This window comes from Bos mutus, chromosome 3 (assembly GCF_027580195.1).
Source record: "Bos mutus isolate GX-2022 chromosome 3, NWIPB_WYAK_1.1, whole genome shotgun sequence".
NCBI classification, from domain to species: Eukaryota; Metazoa; Chordata; class Mammalia; order Artiodactyla; family Bovidae; genus Bos; species Bos mutus.
The window spans coordinates 92,351,846-92,375,099 of NC_091619.1; the positions used below are offsets into that span (position 1 = coordinate 92,351,846).

Consider the following 23,254-nt stretch of genomic DNA (forward strand, 5'->3'; position numbering starts at 1 on the left):
TTTATTTATCATTCTCACCTCATTTGCATGTTTTTAGTTGCCTGCATGCTTTAATAACCCATGCAGTGTGAGAGGAGTTGAAATTCAACTGTCATGGTAGATTCATCTTTTCATTTTCCTTTTCCTTCTCCTCCTGCTTATGGAAGAGATTCTTTGCTAGGTTTTAAATTTATCACTTGTTGTACCTTCATTACCATGCAGTCTGTTTTTGGTCTGATCTTTCAATGGAGTGGTTATACACATAAATTTATAAGAATTTGTTTGCACAATGCAGATAGGTCTGTTCAGTGTTTTATAATTTTCTTGAATACATTTAATCACAGAAGCTACAAATGTACACAGGATAGATCTTAAAATCAGATTGACTTATTGCTAAAATAAGATTGTAGAGAAAATATTATTCTTAATGATTAGCTCTTTAACAATTATTCATACTCTACATAATCATGTGTAATTGCCTACATATTGTACCTTAGTAATTGTGATTGGGGATATGACCAAAACTTTTTTTAATATAATCAAGTAGTTGAGTGTGTTCTTTAAGTGTTCAGTATTTATACTCTATTTTTATCAGTTGTAGGGGAATTCTAAATTACTTTTTGTAGATATGTTTATATGTCTACTCTGTTATGGTTTCCTGTTGCTGCTGTAACAAATTACCAGAAAGCTTAAAATAACAGATTTATTTTCTTAAACTTTTGAAGGTCAGAAATCTAAAATATTTCCTCAGGACTGCATTTCTGTTGGCGGCCCCCAGGGAGAATCTGTTTCCTTTTCTACCTTCTAGATACCAGCTACTTTCCTAGACTGTGGCTCCTTTCATTATCTTAAGAGCCATTGGTGTGGAATCTCCTTTGCTATCTGACCCTGCTTTTGTCTTAACATCTTCTGACCTTGATCCTCTTACCTCTCTCTTTTAAGGACCCTCTGATTACATTGGGACCACCCAGATAATCTAGTAGAGTCTCCGCTTCGCAAGATCATTAATTTAATCACAGTGCAAAGTTCCTTTTACCATATAAGGTAACACATTCACAGGTTTTGGAGATTAAGATATGGCCATCTTTGGGGGCCATTGTTCAGTCTTTCACACTTAATAATGGAATTGTTTCTTCTGTGTTATAGCCACCATATCTTCATGTTTTTACAGAGATTTTAAAAATTTGCTCTGTTGAAGCTATGTATATATACTTTTTACTATGTATGCTTTCTAGATATGGAAATTGTATTTTTTTTTTTACTGTCTCACCTTTGATTTAGACTTCATGACGTAACTGAAATATGTTATTTCATATATGTTTCTACTACTTTCCATCTCTTCCGTCACCACTTTGGTTTCTGCTCTCTTTCCAAGTATAACAGTGATGGCTCCTCATCAGTTTTCCTGTCTCTACTTTTACAACCAGAATGAACTTACTGAAGTCTAGATCTATGATAATAATAATGTTACTCTCCTTATTAAACATTGGTAATGTCTTACCATTATTCCTATAAGTAATAATAGCTAATATTTATTGAGCTTATTATGATTATTTACCTCCATTATCCTTACTTGACATGCAGTGAAACTGAGGCTTAGAAGGGCTCTTTCAAAAATTGTTTCTTCCTTATCTCTTCAGCCTGATATCTTGACTCTGCTTTGATTCTGAACTTTCTACCTCCAGCAACTAGTTTAGTAGTACCTGGTGCATAGTAGATGTTCAGTGTAGGAATGTATCTTATTTAATTCTTATGTTAAAAAATCCTATGAGCTTGATACTAGTAACTCCATACTCTAGACGAAAAACAGAATCTAGGAAGTTAGATAACTTCCTCAATGTTATGCAGCTTAGTAATTGCAGAACTTGGATTCTAGCCAAGATATTTCTGGCTTCAAAGTGATTGTTTTTAACCATTAGTACTTTATTACCTACATAGTTGGCTTTGGAAGAAATTTAAATAATACATATGGCAAAGTTCTCAGATAATAAGGAATTTGATTTAACATTTTATTAGCACCTTCATTAATAAAATCTTAGACATGGCATCTGTTGACTGAATAAAAATGCACAGCCTAAAAGTTGAGAGTTTTGTTTTACTTTGACGGGTTCTCTGAGGACTTCAAGCCTGGGACACAGCATCTCAGATAATGCTGAGAAAACTGTTCCAAAGTGGCAAGGAGGATCAGGGAGCCAGGATATACAGGAGTTTTTTGCAACAGGAGACCAGGTAGTTGGAACATCAAAAGATTACTGTTAATAAAAGAAAATGAGATATCTCAAGGTAAGGAATTTAGTGCTTTTCTATGTATGGGAAGATGCAAGAGTCTGGACTCACTGAAATCATTCCTTTGATAGCATCTCAGCTATCTGGGGCCAGTATCCTGTGTTTTCTCATGCTGAGTTGCCTTAGGGCACACTGTCCCTGCGGCTGTAATGTGATGGCTTGATGTCTATAACATCCTTTGTTTACTGATTGGCAGGCAATATTTTGGTTCTCATATTCTAGACTTGAAACTTTCAGGTCATTAACTACCTGTTTCATTTGAAAATAAAGGAAAATCTCTAGAAAAGTGAATTGACTACCCAAAATTACAGAATATATTAAGTCATAGAACTTGTCCTAGATCATTGAATTTCCCACTTCAGTCTTACTATACATGATTCATAAAATTAATTTTTATTACTTCCTTACTTTCAGTTGTTTAGCCTGAATTTCCAGATAGTAAATCAAGATATTGAATTTCATTTTATTAAAAATATTTCTTTAAAATTGACAGAATATCAGCTTGCAAGACCCTCTGATGCAAACAGAAAGGAAATGTTGTTTGGAAGCCTTGCTAGACCTGGACATCCTATGGGAAAATTTTTTTGGGGTAAGAGACTAAATATTTCATCGTGTTTCATATTTTCTAGTAAAGAAAGATTGAGAGCATGAAGGGTTTATAAAGAATGGAAAGGTAAGGTAGTTAGGTACTTTTTACATTTTGGGGTAGGTAGGTAGGTAGCTTTTCAAATAGAAAGCAGTTAAGTATGCCTATGTTTTAGTTCCCTAATGTTGGATATATGAGGAATAGCACCTACTATTTAGAAAATGTTTTTTGAGTACCAGATGTTCTACTACCACAGTGTGAATTTATAAAAGTGTGTTATAAAATATGTGCTCTACCCCAACCTGAATTTGCCTTTATCAACAGAGATTGAGTGGTGATTTCTCTAGTAGTTTTTGAGCTGTGACCTAATTTTGTTTAATTGGTACACTGTTTAAATGGTGTCTGTTTTTCATAATGGCTGTTTCTTAGTGTTAGAATTCAGTTATTATAGCCTTATATTAATCCACTTGACTACTGAGTAGAATCTGGAATGAGTTGGCCTAATGGCATTTAGACCAATCATTCAAAGGATGATTTGCTTGTTTGCTTGTTTGTACAGTTGTATACTGTATATGGCATCCTGGCTGTATGTGGTTTATATTTAAGAATTATGCAGAATATTACTAAAATAATTCATAGATAAAACCTAATAGACTAATTATTAAGAAAGGAAGAGTAAGGCAAATACTGTTGTTGAGGTATTGCTAACTAGAGATTAATTCCTTAAGTGTTAAAATATACCTTGAAATTGTTTCTTGTAAATTTTTGTCTTATTTTTATAAACTGTTTCAGTATTTTGAGTCACCTGGGTTATTTCCTTAGTTGTATATAGTAGCAGAGGATGCACTGTCAGTGTAGAGACTTTTAATACCGTAAACTTAGTCATATCTATAATCTTTTTCATTTTTTTATAGGAAATGCTGAAACTCTCAAACATGAGCCCAAAAGAAATAATACTGATACACATGCTAGATTGAGAGAATTCTGGCTGCGTTATTATTCTGCTCATTACATGACTTTAGTGGTTCAATCCAAAGGTAATATTGTCTACTGTGGCCCTTAGAATTACTTGAAAGTAGTGCTTTTTTAGGATTTGTCTGTCATATCAGTGTTACTGTGCACTGTTAACTTACTTTAGTGGTTGATCCTAATATGAACTAAAGGAAATCAGAATTTGAAGAGGCAAAGCTCAGGGACACACAAGATCATCTGATTCTCAGGCAAATGTTTTTCTCTTATAGACATAAGTCTTATCTCTTGGCTAGTGTTAGTGTATTAATGTACCAGTAGATTGTGAATTGGTCTTTTGAGCAACATTTGGCTGCTGCCTTTATCATCTCTGCTTTTGCATTTAATTTGTGTTAATCATAAACTCTTAGAGGGCACAGATCAGATCAGATCGGTCGCTCAGTCGTGTCTGACTCTTTGCAACCCCATGAATCGCAGCACGCCAGGCCTCCCTGTCCATCACCAGCTCCCGGAGTTCACTCAGACTCACGTCCATCGAGTCAGTGATGCCATCCAGCCATCTCATCCTCTGTCGTCCCCTTCTCCTCTTGCCCCCAGTCCCTCCCAGCATCAGTCTTTTCCAATGAGTCAGCTCTTCGCATGAGGTGGCCAAAGTACTGGAGTTTCAGCTTTAGCATCATTCCTTCCAAAGAGATCCCAGGGCTGATCTCCTTCAGAATGGACTGGTTGGATCTCCTTGCAGTCCAAGGGACTCTCAAGAGTCTTCTCCAACACCACAGTTCAAAAGCATCAATTCTTCGGCGCTCAGCCTTCTTCACAGTCCAATTCTCACATCCATACATGACCACAGGAAAAACCATAAGCCTTGACTAGATGAACCTTTGTTGGCAAAGTAATGTCTCTGCTTTTGAATATGCTATCTAGGTTGGTCATAACTTTCCTTCCAAGGAGTAAGCATCTTTTAATTTCATGGCTGCAATCACCATCTGCAGTGATTTTGGAGCCCAGAAAAGTAAAGTCTGACACTGTTTCCACTGTTTCCCCATCTATTTCCACAGTGTTTGTCTTTTCATTATTACATAGGGTCCAATAAAATGGCATGATTAATTGAAGCCTATCATGGTGATGCTAGCAGAAGTATCTTAAATGTAAAAATATTGGTCAGTACCTCTACACTTTTCCTTCTTTTATCTTTAGTGAAGATAATGTTGTATCAACTTTTCTCATTAAAGAAATCATAGTATCTTTCTTTTGTTTTCTTTATATTTTATTCTCCTTAGGTTACTTTTCCAAGGCAGTCATTTGCTGAACTATACATTTTGATATACCTCATATTTGTATATTTGATACACATTTGATATACCTCAGTTTGTATATTTCTTTTTGAAAAACAAATTTTCTCACCCTAATGTAATTCTCCATTGTATAAAATTTTGCTCTCTCATTGTCAAAATTAAGATCAGAGATGACTTGGCACTTAATTATAAAACATTTTTATATTTAGAATCAAAATTAGTGCACTAAAGTTGACATGAACATAAGGTATGGCATTTAGACTGCAAATGTGCATCTCCATTCCTTTTACAACATTTATTAAAATAGGCAATTCTATATTTAGTATGTAATGTTAATTTGCAATTTAAAACTAATTTTTGTTTCCAAATCTTTCATGAACATGCATTTTTTTTCAACTGGGTATTGATTCTTTTGCATTCTTTTCTTCAGTGATAGCAAATATATTAATGCTTCTTGCAAATTTCTAAAATAAGTCCCACATATTCGATAAGAGAACTTTGTCCAATCTAGAGTCAGTTTGGAGTGTCAGCATTTATTGTATCATTTACAAGTTAAATATCAATATAAATAGTATGGAGTAAATTCAGAACTTGATTACTGATTTGCATCTTATTTTGTATATCCTGGGGCATCACTTTTTGAGTTAGTGAAACTCATGTGTCTGTTGAAACTAACAAGTAATATCCAGTGATGGTGATGGTAACAAATCACTGGGATAAGACTAAAAGATTTCCTTTTTTATTTAGAACTCCTGTTTTACTAGAAATTTCAAAAGAATTTCTTATGAAATATAAGAAAAAGAATCGAGAGAAGATAGAAATCATATCAACCTAAGAAGACCTCAGCAAGTGTATATTGATGTAAAACAAATGGAATATAATAGTACTGATGAGCTGCTGAGAACGGTCAGTGTAGTGTAGGTTAGTTAAGAGAAATTGTAAGTTTTGGAATGGTGATTGATGTATTCTCATCTCTTGGTCCTAGCAAGGTTAGTTAAAAGAAACTGTAAGTTTTGGAATGGTGATTGATGTATTCTCATTTCTTGCCTAGCAAAACCTTTTTTTCTACTTGTGTGCTTTCTCTAAATTCACTAGGAAGAAAGAATAAAGGAATCTCAACAAAATTAAATTATATGTATCTCAAGATTTTCTTAAATAGTTATTTTTCATGTTAGTGATTACTGGTTAAGGAGTGGCAAGTGATGCCCAAATTAAAGTATTCCTTTGTTTTATAGCTAAAGATTATGAGAAATCTATTTGCATTTCTGCTTTTAATAACAACATTGCCTTTCTCTGTCTCCTTCCTGCCTTCTCCACAAAGAAACTCTGGATACTTTGGAAAAGTGGGTGACTGAAATCTTCTCTCAGATACCAAACAAGTAAGACATTTATTTTCATAAATCATACACCTATGGAGTTAAGGAGGCCTTTTTTTGCTTTTGGTTTATTTTTTAAATGGGTAATTAAATTAAGACTTAAAGTAGTTTAGATAACACAGCAAGATAACACAGGCTTTGAGAGGGAAAACTGACTTGAATACCCAAGTTTCCATAGTTTCTGTAGTTCAAAATTCCAAGCTTGTAAACTTATAGTAAGCAGTAACTCTGAAGAATTTATGCCTCATTTTGTGTTTCTTCAGAGCTTTTCTGTTACTGTGTCCAGTGCTTGAAACTGTATTATTGCATTGACAGGTAGAATATACATATACTTAGATGTATCCCTTGCCTCAGAACAAATTATGTTCTGAAGGTTTGTTTTTTAAGTCAGTGGTTTGGAACTTGGAATGCTTTTCCCTCACAAAAGAATAATCTTGTAGATGATAATTGACTTTACATATTACCTGAAAAGCCTGTTGCATATATTCAAATCAAATTGCCTTTTATTAGAAATTGGATATAGAGTTCCAGCTCAGAAAGCTACTATTTTTTGGTCCACTTCAAATTCATAAAAATAATACACATATTTAAAAGATACTTTATTGTTATGTTTTTTGTTACAGAGAATACAAAAAATTTAATTCTTAAGCAAATAAGTTTCTCTTCTCACTCTTAGCAGTTTGCATTTTAGTAAACTAAATGAAATCAGATTGTTTTTTTCTTGTATCAGGTGAGTAAGCTAGACTTTTTCCAGTTCTTCATTCCAAGACAATTTGTTTTAAATTTATGAAAGAGAAATTAGTTTTAAAAATGTTAGAATAATTTGTAATAACAACTGATTGGTTATTATTATCTTGCTTAATGTAAATTTCCATTGATACTAACAAGGAAAGATAATGAAAGCCATGCCAATGTTATGGGGTTGTTTTGTTTGTTTTGATAAGAAATGAATATTAGCTTCTTAAGTGTCAAGTGACAGATTGAAATGTGTTTCACTGTGAAACTCTACTAATAAAATCATAAGTATATTGAACAGAGGGGCTTCCCTGGTGGCTCAGGTGGTAAAGAATCTGCTTGCAATGCGCAAGACCTGGGTTCGATCCCTGGGGTGGGAAGACCCCTGGAGGAGGGCATGGCCTCCCACTCCAGTATTCTTGCCTGGAGAATCCCCATGGACAGAGGAGCCTGGTGGGCTACTGTCCATGAGGTCACAAAGAGTCAGATAAGAGTGAGCAACTAAGCACAGCACATATAGAATAGAAGGAGTCACTAGGTCTTGTTGGTCAATCCCTGATAAGAATTTTAAATTTAAAAAATCTTTTAAATATTATTCATTAAGAACTTTGTTTCCTTAATTAGACAGGTTAAAAAGTCTTCTGGGTAATTAATACTGATTTCATATTGACCGTGTTTAGGAGAAATATTAGTTAACAGTATATTCAACTGTGTGCGAAGCCTTTAGAAGGAAGAATCCAAGTTTTTTAAATACCACAGTGCTTATTAATACCATACTTTATTCCTAAGAATCACTCAATGTGTATTTGTTGTATCAAAAAATATCTCTAGTATAAATTTTTTCTCTGAAATGGCTTTCTATTAAGACGAGAACTAAAGTTGAATGGGACTGATAGAGACAGTAAATATTGGGAAGGGAGGTCCCTTCAATTCATTGTTTTCTGTCTCTCGTGAGTTTTAAAAGTATTTGAGTTATTGGGGCTGAAGTTAAGAATAGTTTGTGTAGTTCAGGATTTTGTGGCTTTCTTGCCATCTATTCGCTTATGCCTAGGATGATTCTCAACCAGGGGCGCATAGAATAGATTATAAATACCTATCAGTTTAGGTATCCCTAAAGATACTGCTTATAAAGGCTTTTGCCAATTAAATTTTAATGTATTTGTTTTATTTTCAGTGGGTTACCCAAACCAAACTTTGGCCATTTAACGGATCCATTTGACACACCAGCATTTAACAAACTTTATAGAGGTTCGTGAACCAAAGGTTTAAAACTATTTGAAATAACTTTAGCACATTCTCTAAAACTTAATCGGGGCTGCCAATTTTCTTTGAAAATGAGAATACAACAGAAAGTACAGCTAGATTGGAAAGGAAGTAGACAGACAATAGAAATCCAACTAGTGACAGATAGCAGTCCACTAACTAGTAGCAGATTCATGGGTCTGGTACCTTGATGCTGCTTGACTGTTTCGTGCTTTCTTCCTATTTTTCTCTCATTTCCTTTTGTTCTTGGTGTGTTTTTTTTTTTCTTTCCTATTTTGTTTTATCTATATTCTGCTCTTTTTTGCCTTTTAAAGACAAAAATAGAGGATGGGAAAACACTTTGGAAATAACTTCCATTTATCTTCACTATAAAACTAATTTTTATTAAATGAGACAAATTTAGTGTTTAAAAAAAAATGGGTGAGGGGAGTCACCTGTAAATCTTACCATCCAGAGAAGTGGTTTTGGCAAATTTTCTTTTGAGTCTGTATGTATATTTTTATAACATAGTTGAGATTATAAAGTATATGCACTTCTGTCTCTTGCTTTTTTCATTTAATATTATGTTTGTAATAACCGCCCAATGAGCCATTACCTGGTTATGCTATAGTTTACTTAACAATTTGCCTGTACTAAATATTGCAAAAGCATTCCTAATTCACCATTTCTCTTTCTTTACTTTTTTTATCATGGCAAATATTTTTGTTTCTCCTAATTGGCTAATTATTCCCTTCTCCTTCTCCTTCACCCCAGTTGCCAGTCTCTTTCCTCTTTGTTTCCTCTGACCAGTGACTTTTGTCACACTGTTTATGCTGCTGCCTCCATTCTAACTAAGCTGACTCTTCCCAGAAACAACTTATTTTTGGTTGTATTTTTTTCTGACTGTAGATTTTCTCTCCAAAGAATTGTAGAATAGTAGCACTGGGAAGAATCTTAGAGTTACTTTAATTTACCCCAACTCATCATGCCATAACCGATTCAGAAAGAGTTAAATGCAGTTTATTTTCTCCAAGTCCTGTAAACTCACATAGCAAGATAGTAGTAGGGCTAGATTTCAGCCATGGGTCTCCTTATTCCTAGTCATGTACCTGTTCTTGCAAAAAGGGATCCACCCTTAGGGGTGTTCATATTTTCATAGTTCTTTTATCCATGCCTTCTCTATCTGTGAAACCGAATTAAAAAGAAATTTCAAAATTGCACTATTCAAAGTGGAAAATTGGCAACTTGAAATAATAATTACATTGTGTTTAACTTTCCCCTGCTTATTAGAGGATGAAATATATACAATTTATTAAAAATTTCATGTAACAGTATATATAAGTTGTGGAGAAACACTTATGTCTGCTCTTCTGAAAAATATTTTTGTTCAGTTGTTCCAATTAGAAAAATCCATGCTCTGACCATCACATGGGCACTTCCCCCTCAACAGCAGCATTACAGGTAAGAGTTCAAAGGCAAATTTACTCCATTAGATACTGACTGAGAATCATATTTTAAAAGCATACTGAGTGGTTTAAATTTGGGCACTCCAGATTTATAAACGCAGGTACGATGATAAACTGGGACACCACTACTTGAGGATTTTTGCCTTTGGTATATGTTTTAATATCTTCCTGGATATAAAAGCTAGAGTTTTCTTAGGATTAGTTGCTTTTCCTGAGTGTTTGAAATTAAGTATCTCAGTGTGAAGCTAACTTTTGTAATAATTTCTTTAGTACTTTGAGTATAAATACATATTAGCTTATGATTTATTTGTTAGTGGTGATCATTTAGTTTGATCTTGTGAAAAGTAAAATGAAGTCATTTTGAGCCTGGCATACAACTACAGCATAAATCTCAAGAACTTACTTGAGTTGGGAATGAGTTAGGTCAGATTTTTGGAAGTTAGGAAAACATTTCAGTTTATTCTTGTAATTATCTTACAGGAGCCATAGACTTGAGCTAAGAAGTTCTTTAAAGGTTAGGATCATTAAGTGGGTACAAAGGCTTCTCTCATTAGAAATAAATGCTAATGAACTGATAAAAAGTTAACTTAAGTTTTTGAAACTATTACCAACAAAACAAACCGAAGAAGACACACAAGCAGAAGGAAAGAAAAGTAATGTGTATTGCTTAAGCTCAGTTCAGTAAAAAATGCTTTTAACAATCTAGTTCCTTGAAGTTAACAAACAAGATCAGTATGCCTCCATTCAGAAAGTAGAGAACATGTATATTGTCCATTTGTTTTTTTTTAGTGTAGGGATAATATAGGCAGTAGTAATATTCATTGATTGTGTGTTAGAGTATCCCAAAAATGTTAAAATGGTCATATGCATATTTAAAAGTTTATTCCATTTGTTTTAAATTTTGATTAGAAAAATAGTATGCTTACATAATATTAAGGACAAAGAATATTAAATAAAAAGTAAAACTCTGCATCTCCTTTGTCCTCACAAGTATGCCTAACATTAAAATAATAAATATAAAACATATCTTTTTATGGAAATGGAATTATACTATATATACCATTCTTCCTCTTTTTTGCATTTTCTTATTTGTTTTCTTAATTAGCAAAGCCTTGTTCATCCTCTGCCTGGTTACTAAAGTAATTCATTGTAGAAATCTTGAGAACCACGAAAAAGTAGAAAAAAGTCATCCATGATTCTGTTTTCCAAAGACTGTACCATTTCTGTATGTTTTGATCCAGTTGCTTTAATGGACTGTGTATTTGTTTTAACCTAATGTTTATTCCAGATATATGAACTTCCAGTAAATTAGCTTTTGTGGGGAACAGTTTATTTTTATAAAGAAGCAAGTGTTTTTGTCTTGCTGCTATCAAATTAATTATAATTTCATATTAATGGAATTTATGTGAAAATAAGTTTATAACCACATTCTCAAATATCAGTCTCAGAAGATTTTCTAAAGTAAAATTAAGGTATTTATACCTTAATATTTTAAAATTTCTGATCTTAACTTTTTTTTTTAAGGGTGAAACCGCTTCATTATATCTCTTGGCTGGTTGGACATGAAGGCAAAGGCAGCATTCTTTCTTACCTTAGAAAAAAGCAAGTATTTAATAAATATTTTCAGTGTAGCAATCTCTGAAAAATAAAAGACAACAGTTTTATAGAACCATGAGTCCTGAATTACATAAAAGGTTAGCTCTAATCAAGAATTTGTATTTGAACAATAATAAAGTCAATTTTAAATGCTGTGGATCTCCAGCCTTTCTCACTCCAGAAGGTGGACTTTAATGAAAACTTCATTGGGTGGATAAATTATAGAAATATGTGGGACTGTGAACAGCCGTGTGTTTTAGAAAATAGCCAGAATGTCTCCTAAAGCATTTAAGCACATGTTTAAGTTGCCTAGTCAAATAATAGAAATATAACTTTAGAATCAGGACCAAAACACATTAAAGTAATTCCTTGCTTGACTTTTCCATACACTATTCAAGAATGGAAGGTGGATTTAAAGAAATTTAAAGACTTTAAAACATTGATGTGTACTAAATTATTTAAAGAAAGCTGAGGGGTCAGGGTTACTAGAAAAAGTGAATGAAATTAAATATATTCTTTATATAATGTTATATGATTTTAGATTTATATAACCTTTTAATCTTGCTGTACTTTATTAGGATTTCAAATTTTTCATTCTGCCTTCCTCTTTTCTTATTTTAGACTTTCAGGATTATTCTAGTTAGAAAAAATACAGTCTTACTGATTCTTTCCTACATAACCTGTGCAGTCAGGTTAGCTGATGGTCTCAAAGAGCTTACTTAACATTCTAAGTAGGGATGTATCTGAAGTGTTGTTTAAGGCTTCTTCTGGGAGATCATTCAAAATGAGATGTGAGAAATGCCTCCTAGGGGAATTCCCTGGTGGTCCAGTGGTTAGGACCCCATGCTTTAACTGCCAAGGGCCCTGATTCAGTCCCTGGTTGGGGAACCAAGATCCTGCAAGCTGAGCAGTATGGCCAAAAGAGAGAGAGAGAGAGAGAAATGCTTTCCAGAAAACATGCTTCTAATATTTTGTGCTGCTCTCTTCAACAAAAAATTATTGCAGCTTCATGAAACTGTTAATGTTTTACTATGTTGTAATATTAGGGTTTCCATTGAAGGAGTAAATACAGCTATTATTTCCTTCTGGTCATTTCTGTATGCACTACAATTCCTTGGGAAGCTTTGTACTTTGTAAAAAAATTGTACTTTTAAACTTACTGTTGGAAAGTACTTACTGCTTCAAAGTCTGGGCTTCCCAAATTTTACATAGAAAGCCTACCTATTTTGTTAATTTGAAGCATTTGTGGACTGTCAATCCCAAGATACTGATTGGAATAATTTTTTCTCCTGACTGTAGGTGCTGGGCTCTTGCACTCTTTGGTGGAAATGGTGAGACAGGATTCGAGCAAAATTCTACTTACTCAGTGTTCAGCATTTCTATTACATTGACTGATGAGGGTTATGAACATTTCTATGAGGTAAATACTTAAAATGGAGGGGTTTTTAAGTTATATAGATATCACTTTATGCAACAGTATAATTAGATGCTTTGTTTTTAGGTTGCTCATACTGTCTTCCAGTATTTAAAAATGCTGCAAAAGCTTGGCCCAGAGAAAAGGTAATATTTATATACATATACTTATTAGAATTAGGCCAGGGGTCAATCCTAGTATGTTTTAGCCTTCAGGCTGCCAATAGACATGGATTAGGCCTACCTTGATGGTGTTCCCAGGCATTTCTTGCTTAAACTCCACTTACTAGGGACTCCCCTGGTGGCTCAGATGGCAAAGAATCTGCCTGCAGTGCAGGAGACCCAGGTTCCATCCCAGGTCAGGAAGATCCCCTGGAGAAGGGAATCGCAGCCTACTCCTGTATTCTTGCCTAGAGAACCCTATGGACAGAGGAGCCAGGTAGCCTACAGTCCATGGGGTCGCAAAGAGTCAGACACGACTGAGTGACTAATACTTTTTACTTTTAAGTTTCTGTTACTGGTTCCATACCCTTATTATTCTACATGTGAATGTATGTTAAATATACAGGTTATGTGGGCATTCTGTTTATTTTTAGATGATTCTAATGAGAAGTTTAAATATGTCTTCTAATTATAATTTTGTTCTTTCACAGAATTTTTGAAGAGATTCAGAAAATTGAAGATAATGAATTTCATTACCAAGAACAGGTACTAGAAGTCAAATTCTTTTTAAATATTGTCTGTGACCAAGTTGAAACTGATGTGGACATTGTTCCTCTTTTTGGAAGTGTCCCTGGAGTTTTAATTCTGCCACTCTCTGTCATGTGAGTCTCAAGATGGCCTTGAGGCTATCTGAAAATTAACTCTTGTGTTTTTGAGCATTTATATTGAGTAACAGAGAGACAATTAGGCAGATTGACACAGGTCATTTGTTGTGTGGCAGTCGTTCATTTGTGTAGTCATTTTCATCTGTGGATCTTTTTGATCCCTTTGATAAACATTCATGGAGAGCTTATATTTTGGGAATTCAAATATTGTGAATATATTTTACAGGGTAATGTGAAGTGATTACTATTTGTAGTGTTAGAAATAGTGTGTTTTGTGCTTTCAGGGTAAGGAAAGCATTTGTCTTGATTGGAATAGGACAAGGAAGGCTTTATGGGTATAATAAATTTGAACTGAATTCAGTATTAAAAATTAGTTAAGGTTTAGACACATTCTAAGTATTAGGAAGCACATAAGTAAGGAACTCTGGGGTACTGTGAAAAAGGAAATGGTCTTTTCATGTCTATAGCATAGGGTATATGAAAGGATGAAAGGTAATAAGTTTAAAGCAGGGTTTTTAAAAAACCCATTTTGTATCTTGGATCCCTTTGGAATCTCTTTAATCCTTTGGACCCCTCCTCAGAACATTCTCTTATCTCTTCATTTTTTTAAACTCTCAGAAATATCTCCCAAGTAGTACAATGATCACTGGTATATCCCTCATCCTAGGTTTACTGGTTCTTAATATGTTGCCATATTTTCTTTCTCTTTTCTCTCTCATGCCTCTTATTTATGTGTATGTGTATGTATTTTTGGGAGGTTTCATAATTACAGACATCATGATACCTCTTACCATGAATCTGCTACTTAAAAACATATTCTTATATAACCTCACTAAAATTGTGATGCTCAGAAAATTTAACATTGAAACAATACTGTTAAATATTATACAGACCATAGAATTTAAGTATAGTTGTTCTGTATTATTATATGGTAGTTTCAGATGTGCAGCAAAGTGATTCAGTGATATATGTGTATCTATATATTGTATATATCAGATTATTTTCCATTGTAGATTATAAAATATTGAATATAGTTCATTGTGCTATACAGTAAGTCCTTGCTGCTTATCTCTTTTATATATAGTAATTTGTATCTGTATCTATACTCCTAATTTATCCCACCCCCAACCCCGCCCATCTCTTTTGCCTTTGGTAACTATAAGTTTGTTTTCTATGTTTTCGAGTCTGTTTTTGTTTTGTATGTAGATTCACTTGTGTTTAGATTGCACATATAAATGATATACAATATTTGTTCTTCTGTATCTGACTTACTTCACTTAGTATGATACCTTTAGGTCAATCCACAGTGTTGTAGATGGCAGTATTTCATTCTTTTTAATGGCTGTGATATTCCAGTATATGTGTGTGTGTATCACATCTTAAACCAGTCATCTGTTAATGGGCACTTGGGTTGTTTCTGTCTTGGCTATTATAAATGATGTTACTATGAACATTGGGGTGCATTCATCTTTTAAATTGGGGTATTCATCTTTTCCAGATAAATGGCTCAGGAGAGGGATTGCTGGATTATGTGGTAGCTCAATTTTTAGGTTTTAAAGGAACCTCCATCAGTTTCTATAATGGTTGCACCTCTTTACATTCCCAGCAGTAGGGTAGGAGGGTTCCTTTTTATAGAATACTGTTTTTAAATGCATAAGATAAAATGCAGTAGGTTGCAAAGGAATATGGAAATAAAGTACTCAAAATAGTAAGAATTAGTAATATGGGTCTCTATTGATATATTATTAAATAACAAGATCTAATGGCAGATCTAATAATTATTACAACTTTAAGTAGCAGTGAGTGTGCAATTTTGAACTGTATTGTGATTTCTATCGATTGTAGTCCTAGAAGCTGATAATATTACTATGATTTTTTGCCTATATACTCATAAATGAGTAAAAATGCTAAGTTATAGTTTAATGAAAATACGTAATTTCTTCCCAGTCAACTTCATGCTTCCCACTCTCCCTGATTTTGTCCACTGATATCTTGTGGAAGGTATCTGTGGACCCTTGATTAAGAGCCCTAATTTAGAACCAGTTCATAGAACATCTTGAAATCTGCCTTTTTGGATCATCATTGGAAACAATTCCCTGTGTATCTACTACAAGTCAAAAAGACTTAAGTACATGAGGACAAGGTTGTAAAAGCTATAAGCTTCCAGTTGTTGTTGATTCCTCTGCAGTCTGCTCTATATGATTGAAGTCATTTAAAATAGAAATCTTATTCTATGAAAACAGAGAGCTGTTGTGATTTGTATTGGCCATTTGATGGTCCTCTAGACAATCTCTGTATAGATTGATACACCTATAACCCACAGGTCCTTCTATCAACCTTAGCAGTTGATGGAAAAAAACCTGATTTTTTTTTGGTGTTCTTGTCAGCTGTTGTGGCAGCATGTGGGCTAGAACTGTGTTAGGGAAAGAGTGGGAGTAAGAATTGTGGGCCTGCCATAAGTAATACCCTTATTTCTTTTTTAGGTATTGGATTTTTAGCATTAGTTGAGTAACATTTTCTTTCTGCTGCTCTAGTTCCTTCTTAGCAAGACATTTCAAGATACCTTTTCTGTAGCTCCCATTTTGTAGCTCATTTTTTTTACCTTTAGTGCAGTGCTACTGAATGCTTGTCTTAATTTTAAAACATGAATCCAAAAGATTTTAGATCAAACCCTAATCAGAACAAAGAACAAATGTGAATGGTTCATATCTCTGAACTGCTAAATTTTAACTCAAGTAGCTCAGCTTATTTCAGCTTTTATATATTTCTGTTTTACTAACAAAGTTAACCTATCTTCTCTTCAGACATTTTTCTTGTTTTCACCAGTAAAGACAAATAGAAATGCTCTTTCAGACTGTTTAAACCAGTCTTTTATAACTGAGGAATTTAAAAATAATTTTTATTTCACATGGGAACTTGGACTCACGATATATAAATATATATAATGTGTAATACAGTTAGGAGTGTAAAATGGTGCAGTAGCTTTAGAAAACAATGACCTTAAAAAGTTTTGCATAGAGATACCTTACAAGCCAGCAGTTACTGGCTTACAGGTATATACCCAAGAGAATTGAAAATGTATGTCCACATAAATACATGTACACTTATGTTCACAGCAGCATTATTGATTATAACCAAATTGTAGAAACCAAATGTCCTTCACTGAATGAATGGCTAAACAAAATGTAGAATTTTCATACTGTGGAACATTATTCAGCATAAAAAGGAATTAAGTACTAATTCATTCTACAACATGCATGAACTTTGAAAACATTATGCTAGGTGAAGGAAGCCAGACACCACAGGTCACGTGTTATATGATTCACTTCATATGAAATAACCAGAAAAGGTAAATTGTAGAGCCAGAATACAGACTGATGGTTTTCAGTAGCTAGGGGTTATGAGTAACTGGGAGCAACTGCTTAGTGGATATGGAAGTTTCTGTTTGGACTGATGAAAATATTCTGAATCTAGAACTATCAACAGATATAAATGATGATTATACAACTTTATGAATATACCAAAACCCACTGAGTTATATACTTTATTTTTAGTTGTATACCTTAAAAGTAAATTTTATGGTTTGTGAATTTTATCTTAAAAAAAAATAAAGGATAGCATTCAAGTGTTTTCTTCTAGTACTTTCTGCACTGCCTTGGCACTAAAGATCTACTTTTAACCAGGGTCCTGTTTTTGCATAGGAAATATTTGAGTCACTCAATTTAGTAACATTCTGATTGTTAACTTATAAAGTTAACTTATAAATAAGTGGCTGGTGAAAATAACTGGTTAAAAAATTCAGAACACAGTGGAGGGAATCATTTTATTTCTTTTTCTTCTCTGATTGCTATAGCTAGGACTTCCAAGACTATGTTTAATAATGGTGATGAAAATGGATACCCTTGTCTTGTTCCTAATCTTAGGGGGAATGCTTTCAGTTTTTCACCATTGAGAATAATGTTTGCTGTAAGGCTTATCACATATGGCCATTACTTTGTTGAGGTAGGTTCCTTCTATGCCCATTTTTAGAAGAGTTTTAATCATAAATGGGTGCTGAATTTTGTCAAAGGCTTTTTCTGCATCTGTTGAGATTATCATATGGTTTTTATCTTTTGATTTGTTGATATGGTATATCATGATTGATTTGCATATATTGAAGAATCCTTGCATCCCTGGAATAAACCCAGCTTGATCATGGTGTATGATCTTTTTGATGTGTTGCTGAATCTTATTTGCTAAAATTTTGTTGAGAATTTTTACATCTATGTTCATCAGTGATATTGGCCTGTAGTTTTCTCTTTTTGTGTTGTCTTTGTCTGGTTTTGGTATCCTTGATGGTGGCTTCGTAGAATGAGTTGGAAGTGTTCCTTCCTCTCCAATTTTTTGAAAGAGTTTTATTTATTTATTTATTTATTTATTTTTTTTTTTTTTTTTAATTTTATTTTATTTTTAAACTTTACAATATTGTATTGGTTTTGCCAAATATCGAAATGAATCCACCACAGGTATACATGTGTTCCCCATCCTGAACCCTCCTCCCTCCTCCCTCCCCATACCATCCCTCTGGGTCGTCCCAATGCACCAGCCCCAAGCATCCAGTATCGTGCATCGAACCTAGACTGGTGACTCGTTTCATACATGATAGTATACATGTTTCAATGCCATTCTCCCAAATCTTCCCACCCTCTCCCTCTCCCACAGAGTCCATAAGACTGTTCTATACATCAGTGTCTCTTTTGCTGTCTCGTATACAGGGTTATTGTTACCATCTTTCTAAATTCCATATATATGTGTTAGTATACTGTATTGGTGTTTTTCTTTCTGGCTTACTTCACTCTGTATAATAGGCTCCAGTTTCATCCATCTCATTAGAACTGATTCAAATGAATTCTTTTTAATGGCTAAGTAATACTCCATTGTGTATATGTACCACAGATTTCTTATCCATTCATCTGCTGATGGACATCTAGGTTGCCTCCATGTCCTGGCTATTATAAATAGTGCTGCGATGAACATTGGGGTACACGTGTCTCTTTCAGTTCTGGTTTCCTCAGTGTGTATGCCCAGCAGTGGGATTGCTGGATCATAAGGCAGTTCTACTTCCAGTTTTTTAAGGAATCTCCGCACTGTTCTCCATAGTGGCTGTACTAGTTTGCATTCCCACCAACAGTGTAAGAGGGTTCCCTTCTCTCCACACCCTCTCCAGCATTTATTGCTTGTGGATCGCAGCCATTCTGACTGGCGTGAAATGGTACCTCATAGTGGTTTTGATTTGCATTTCTCTGATAATGAGTGATGTTGAGCATCTTTGAAAGAGTTTTAGAAGGATAGGCCTTAGGTCTCTCTAAATGCTTGATAGAATTCTCCTGTGAAGCCATCTGGTCCTGGGCTTTTGTCTTTTGGGAGATTTTTGATTACAGCTTCAATTTCAGTGCCTGTAATTGTGTTGTTCATAATTTCTGTTTCTTCCTGTTTCAGTCTTGGAAGAAGACTGTCCATTTCTTCCAGGTTATCCATTTTCTTGCCATATAGTTGTTCATAATACTCTCTTATAATCCTTTGTATTTCTGATTGTCTGTTTTAACCTCTTCTTTTTCATTTCTAATTTTGTTGATCTGATTCTTCTCTCTCTTTCTTGATGAGTCTTGCTAAAGGAGTGTCAATTTTGTTTATCGTCTCAAAGAACCAGCTTTTAGTTTTATTAATCTTTACTATTGTTTCTTTCATTTCTTTTTTCATTTATTTCTGCTCAGATCTTTATGATTCCTTTCCTTCTACTAATTTTGGTTTTTTTTGTTGTTGTTGTTCTTTTCAAGTTGTTTTAGGTGTAAAGTTAGATTGTCTATTTGATGTTTTTCTTGTTTCTTGAGGTAGGATTGTACTGCTATAAACTTCCCCCTTAGAACTGCTTTTGCTGTATCCCATAGGTTTTGAGTTGTCATGTTTTTATTGTCAATTGTTTCTAGAAATTTTTTGATTTCCCTTTTGATTTTTTTCAATAATCTGTTGATTATTTAGTCTCTTTAGGTTATTAATCCTGTTGTTTAATCTCCATGTGTTTGTGTTTTTTCTTGTAATTGATTTCTAGTCTTATAGCATTGTGGTTGGAGATGATGCTTGATACAATTTCAGTTTTCTTAAATTTACTGAGGTTTGATTTGTGACCCAGGAGAATGTTCCATGTGCACTTGAGAAGAAGGTATATTCTTCTGCATTTGGATGGAATGTCCTGAAGATATCAATGAGACCTATCTCATCTAATGTATCATTTAAGACTTGTGTTTCCTTATTAATTTTCTGTTTTGATGATCTGTCCATTGGTGTGAGTGGGGTGTTAAAGTCTCCTATTATTGTGTTATTGTCAATTTCTCCTTTTATGTCTGTTAGTGTTTGTCTTGTGTATTGAGGTGCTCTTGTGTTGGGTACATAGATATTTACAGCTGTTATGTCTTCCTCTTGGATTAATCCCTTGATCATTATGTAGTGTCCTTCCTTATCTCTTGTAATCTTCTTTATTTTAAGGTCTATTTTGCCTGATATGAGAATTGCTACTCCAGTTTTCTTTTGCTTCCCATTTGCATGGAATACATTTTTCCATCCTCTCACTTTCAGTCTATATGTGTCTTTATGTCTGAAGTGGGTTTCTTCAGACAGCATATATATAGGTCTTGTTTTTGTATCCATTCAGCCAGTCTGTGTCTTTTGGTTGGAGCATTTAATCCATTTACATTTAAAGTAATTATTGATAAATGTTCCTATTGCCATTTTTTAAATTTTGGGGGTTTATTTTGTAGATCTTTTTCTTCTCTTGTATTTCTTGACTATGTAAGTCCTTTTAACATTGTTGTAAAGCTGATTTGGTGGTACTGAATTCTCTTAACTTTTGCTTTTCTGAAAAGCTTTTTATTTCTCCATCAATTTTGAATGAGATCCTTGCTGGGTACAGTAATCTTGGTTGTAGATTTTTCCCTTTCAGTACTTTAAATATGTCCTGCCATTCCCTTCTGGCCTGCTGAGTTTCTGCTGAAAGAACAGTTGTTAAACATATGGGGTTTCCCTTGTATGTTACTTGTTGCTTTTTTCTTGCTGATTTTAATATTCTTTCTTTGTGTTTTAGTCCTTGTTAGTTTGATTAGTATGTGTCTTGGCATGTTTCTCCTTGGGTTTATCCTGTATGGGACTCTGCGCCTCTTGGACTTGATTGACTATTTCCTTTTCCATGTTGCAGAAATTTTCAACAATAATCTCTTCAAAAATTTTCTCATACCCTTTCTTTTTCTCTTCTTCTTCTGGGACCTCTATAATTTGAATGTTGGTGCGTTTGATATTGTCCCAGAGGTCTCTGGGATTATCCTCAGTTCTTTTCATTCTTTTTACTTTATTCTGCTCTTCAGAAGTTACTTCCACCATTTTATCTTCCAGCTCACTGATTTGTTCTTCTGTTTCAAATATTTTGCTATTGATTCCTTCTAGAATATTTTTAATTTCAATAATTATGTTGTTTGTCTCTATGTTTATTCTTTAATTCTTCTGGGTCTTTGTTAATTGATTTTTACATTTTCTCCGTTCTGTTTTCAAGGTTTTTGATCATCTCTACTGTCATTATTCAGAATTCTTTTTCAGGTAGTTTGCCTATTCCCTCTTGATTTATTTGGACATCTGTGTTTCTAGTTTGTTCCTTCATTTGTGTAGTATTTCTCTGCCTTTTCATTATTATTATTATTTTTTAACTTATTGTGTTTCAGGTCTCCTTTTCCCAGGCTTCAGGGTTAAATTCTTTCTTCCTTTTGGTTTCTGCCCTCCTAAGGTTGGTCCAGGGATTTGTGTAAGCTTCATATTGGGTGAGAATTGTGCTGAGTTTCCCCCCCCCGCCCCCCCATGGGCAAGGCTGAGTGAGGTGGTAATCCTGGCTGCTGCTGATTGGGTTTGTATTTTTGTTTTGTTTGTTGTTTAGATGAGGCATCCTGTACAGGGTGCTACTTGTGGTTGGCTGATGCTGGGTTTTGTATTTAGCTGGTTTCCTTTGTGTGAGTTCTCACTAATTGATATTCCCTAGGGTTAATTCTCTGGTAGCCTAGGGTCTTGGAGTCAGTGCTCCCACTCCAAAGGCTCAGGACTTGATCTCTTCATCTAGGACTGATGAGATGAAAATGACCTCTTTGTTTTTCAGACCTCCTGTTGTAGTTATTTCCAAAATCTGATCGACTACATTTTCAGTTTCTCTGTATCCCGCATGCCTCAGGAGCCACAGTTCCTCTATCAAGGGAGTAATTTTAAATAGTAATAGCACTTGAAGGTGTGGGAACTAAGTGAAATAGGCAAAGGAGATGAAGACATGCAGACTTTCAGCTATAAAGTACATAAGTCATGGGGATGTAATGTACAGCATAGGGAATATAGTCAGTAACGTTATAGTAACTTTGTAGGGTGACAGATGGTAACTAGACTTACTCTGGTGATCATTTTGTAGTATATGAAAATATGGACTCGCTATGTCAGACTCCTGAAACTAATACTATATATCAGTTATACTTCAGGGGAAAAAAAGTACCTTAACTTAAACACACACACACACACACACACACATATTATTAGTACTTATCAACATATGATTCAGGAGAGGCAAAAAAGGCTAACAATACTTTTTTCCCCATACTTTTTCCATATTCTATTTTAATGCAATAATGTAGTAGTTAGCATATACCTATGATTTCTGATTTGATACATTCATGTCTCATTTCTCCTCCATGAATGTTGCAAGCTTTATTTCTCTTTCTGTCTTCTGTTCCATGAGAGAACAACCAGATTGTCTATGAAAGGACTGGGCAGTGTAGTATTTTCACTGTTGTGTTAAGAGGCCTGAGCTGTAGTGTTTATTCTGCCTGTCACTTATTGTGTGCTCTGGAGCAAGTCACCTAATTAATCTGAGTAATTTCCTCATTGTAAAATGTAGGAATAGAGCCACTTGGTATCTAAAGGACATGTCACTTTTTAAGATACCATGCATTTGGGTGCTCAGAAAATACTTGAATTGGTTGATTTCCTCTGCAAAAGTATTTCCATTTCATAGGTTGTAGAACTTTTAGTCATTAGTTCAGTTTTATGTATACATTTTTTTAATTAAAAAAATTTTTTTTCAAATTCTTTTTTGTTGTTGTTATTCTTTTTTTAAAATTTATTTTAATTGGAGGCTAATTACTTTACAATATTGTGATGGTTTTTGCCATACATTCACGAGAGTCAGCCATGGGTGTACATGTGTTCCCCATCCCCAACTTTCCCTCCCACCTTCCTCCCCATCCCATCCGTCAGGGTCATCCCAGTCCACCAGCCCTGAGTACCCTGTCTCATGCATCGAACCTGGACTGGCGATCTATTTCACATATAATAATATACATGTTTCAACCTATTCTCTCAAATCATCCCACCCTCGTCTTCTCCCACAGAGTCCAAAAGTCTGTTCTTTACATCTGTGTCTCTTTTG

At 34.2% G+C, this 23,254-nt stretch overlaps 1 protein-coding gene across 2 annotated transcripts in view; it reads left to right on the plus strand.

Annotated features, from left to right (window-relative positions):
- NRDC (nardilysin convertase) overlaps positions 1–23,254 on the plus strand; it is a 97,203-nt gene that overhangs the window by 43,544 nt on the left and 30,405 nt on the right. For both annotated transcript variants that reach the window (XM_005894727.2, XM_005894728.3), the window contains 9 exons: positions 2,759–2,854; positions 3,766–3,888; positions 6,437–6,494; positions 8,401–8,474; positions 9,860–9,929; positions 11,459–11,536; positions 12,830–12,950; positions 13,032–13,090; positions 13,597–13,651. In XM_005894727.2, coding sequence (XP_005894789.1) covers positions 2,759–2,854; positions 3,766–3,888; positions 6,437–6,494; positions 8,401–8,474; positions 9,860–9,929; positions 11,459–11,536; positions 12,830–12,950; positions 13,032–13,090; positions 13,597–13,651 — 734 coding nt within the window. The remainder of the gene's footprint in view (positions 1–2,758; positions 2,855–3,765; positions 3,889–6,436; positions 6,495–8,400; positions 8,475–9,859; positions 9,930–11,458; positions 11,537–12,829; positions 12,951–13,031; positions 13,091–13,596; positions 13,652–23,254) is intronic.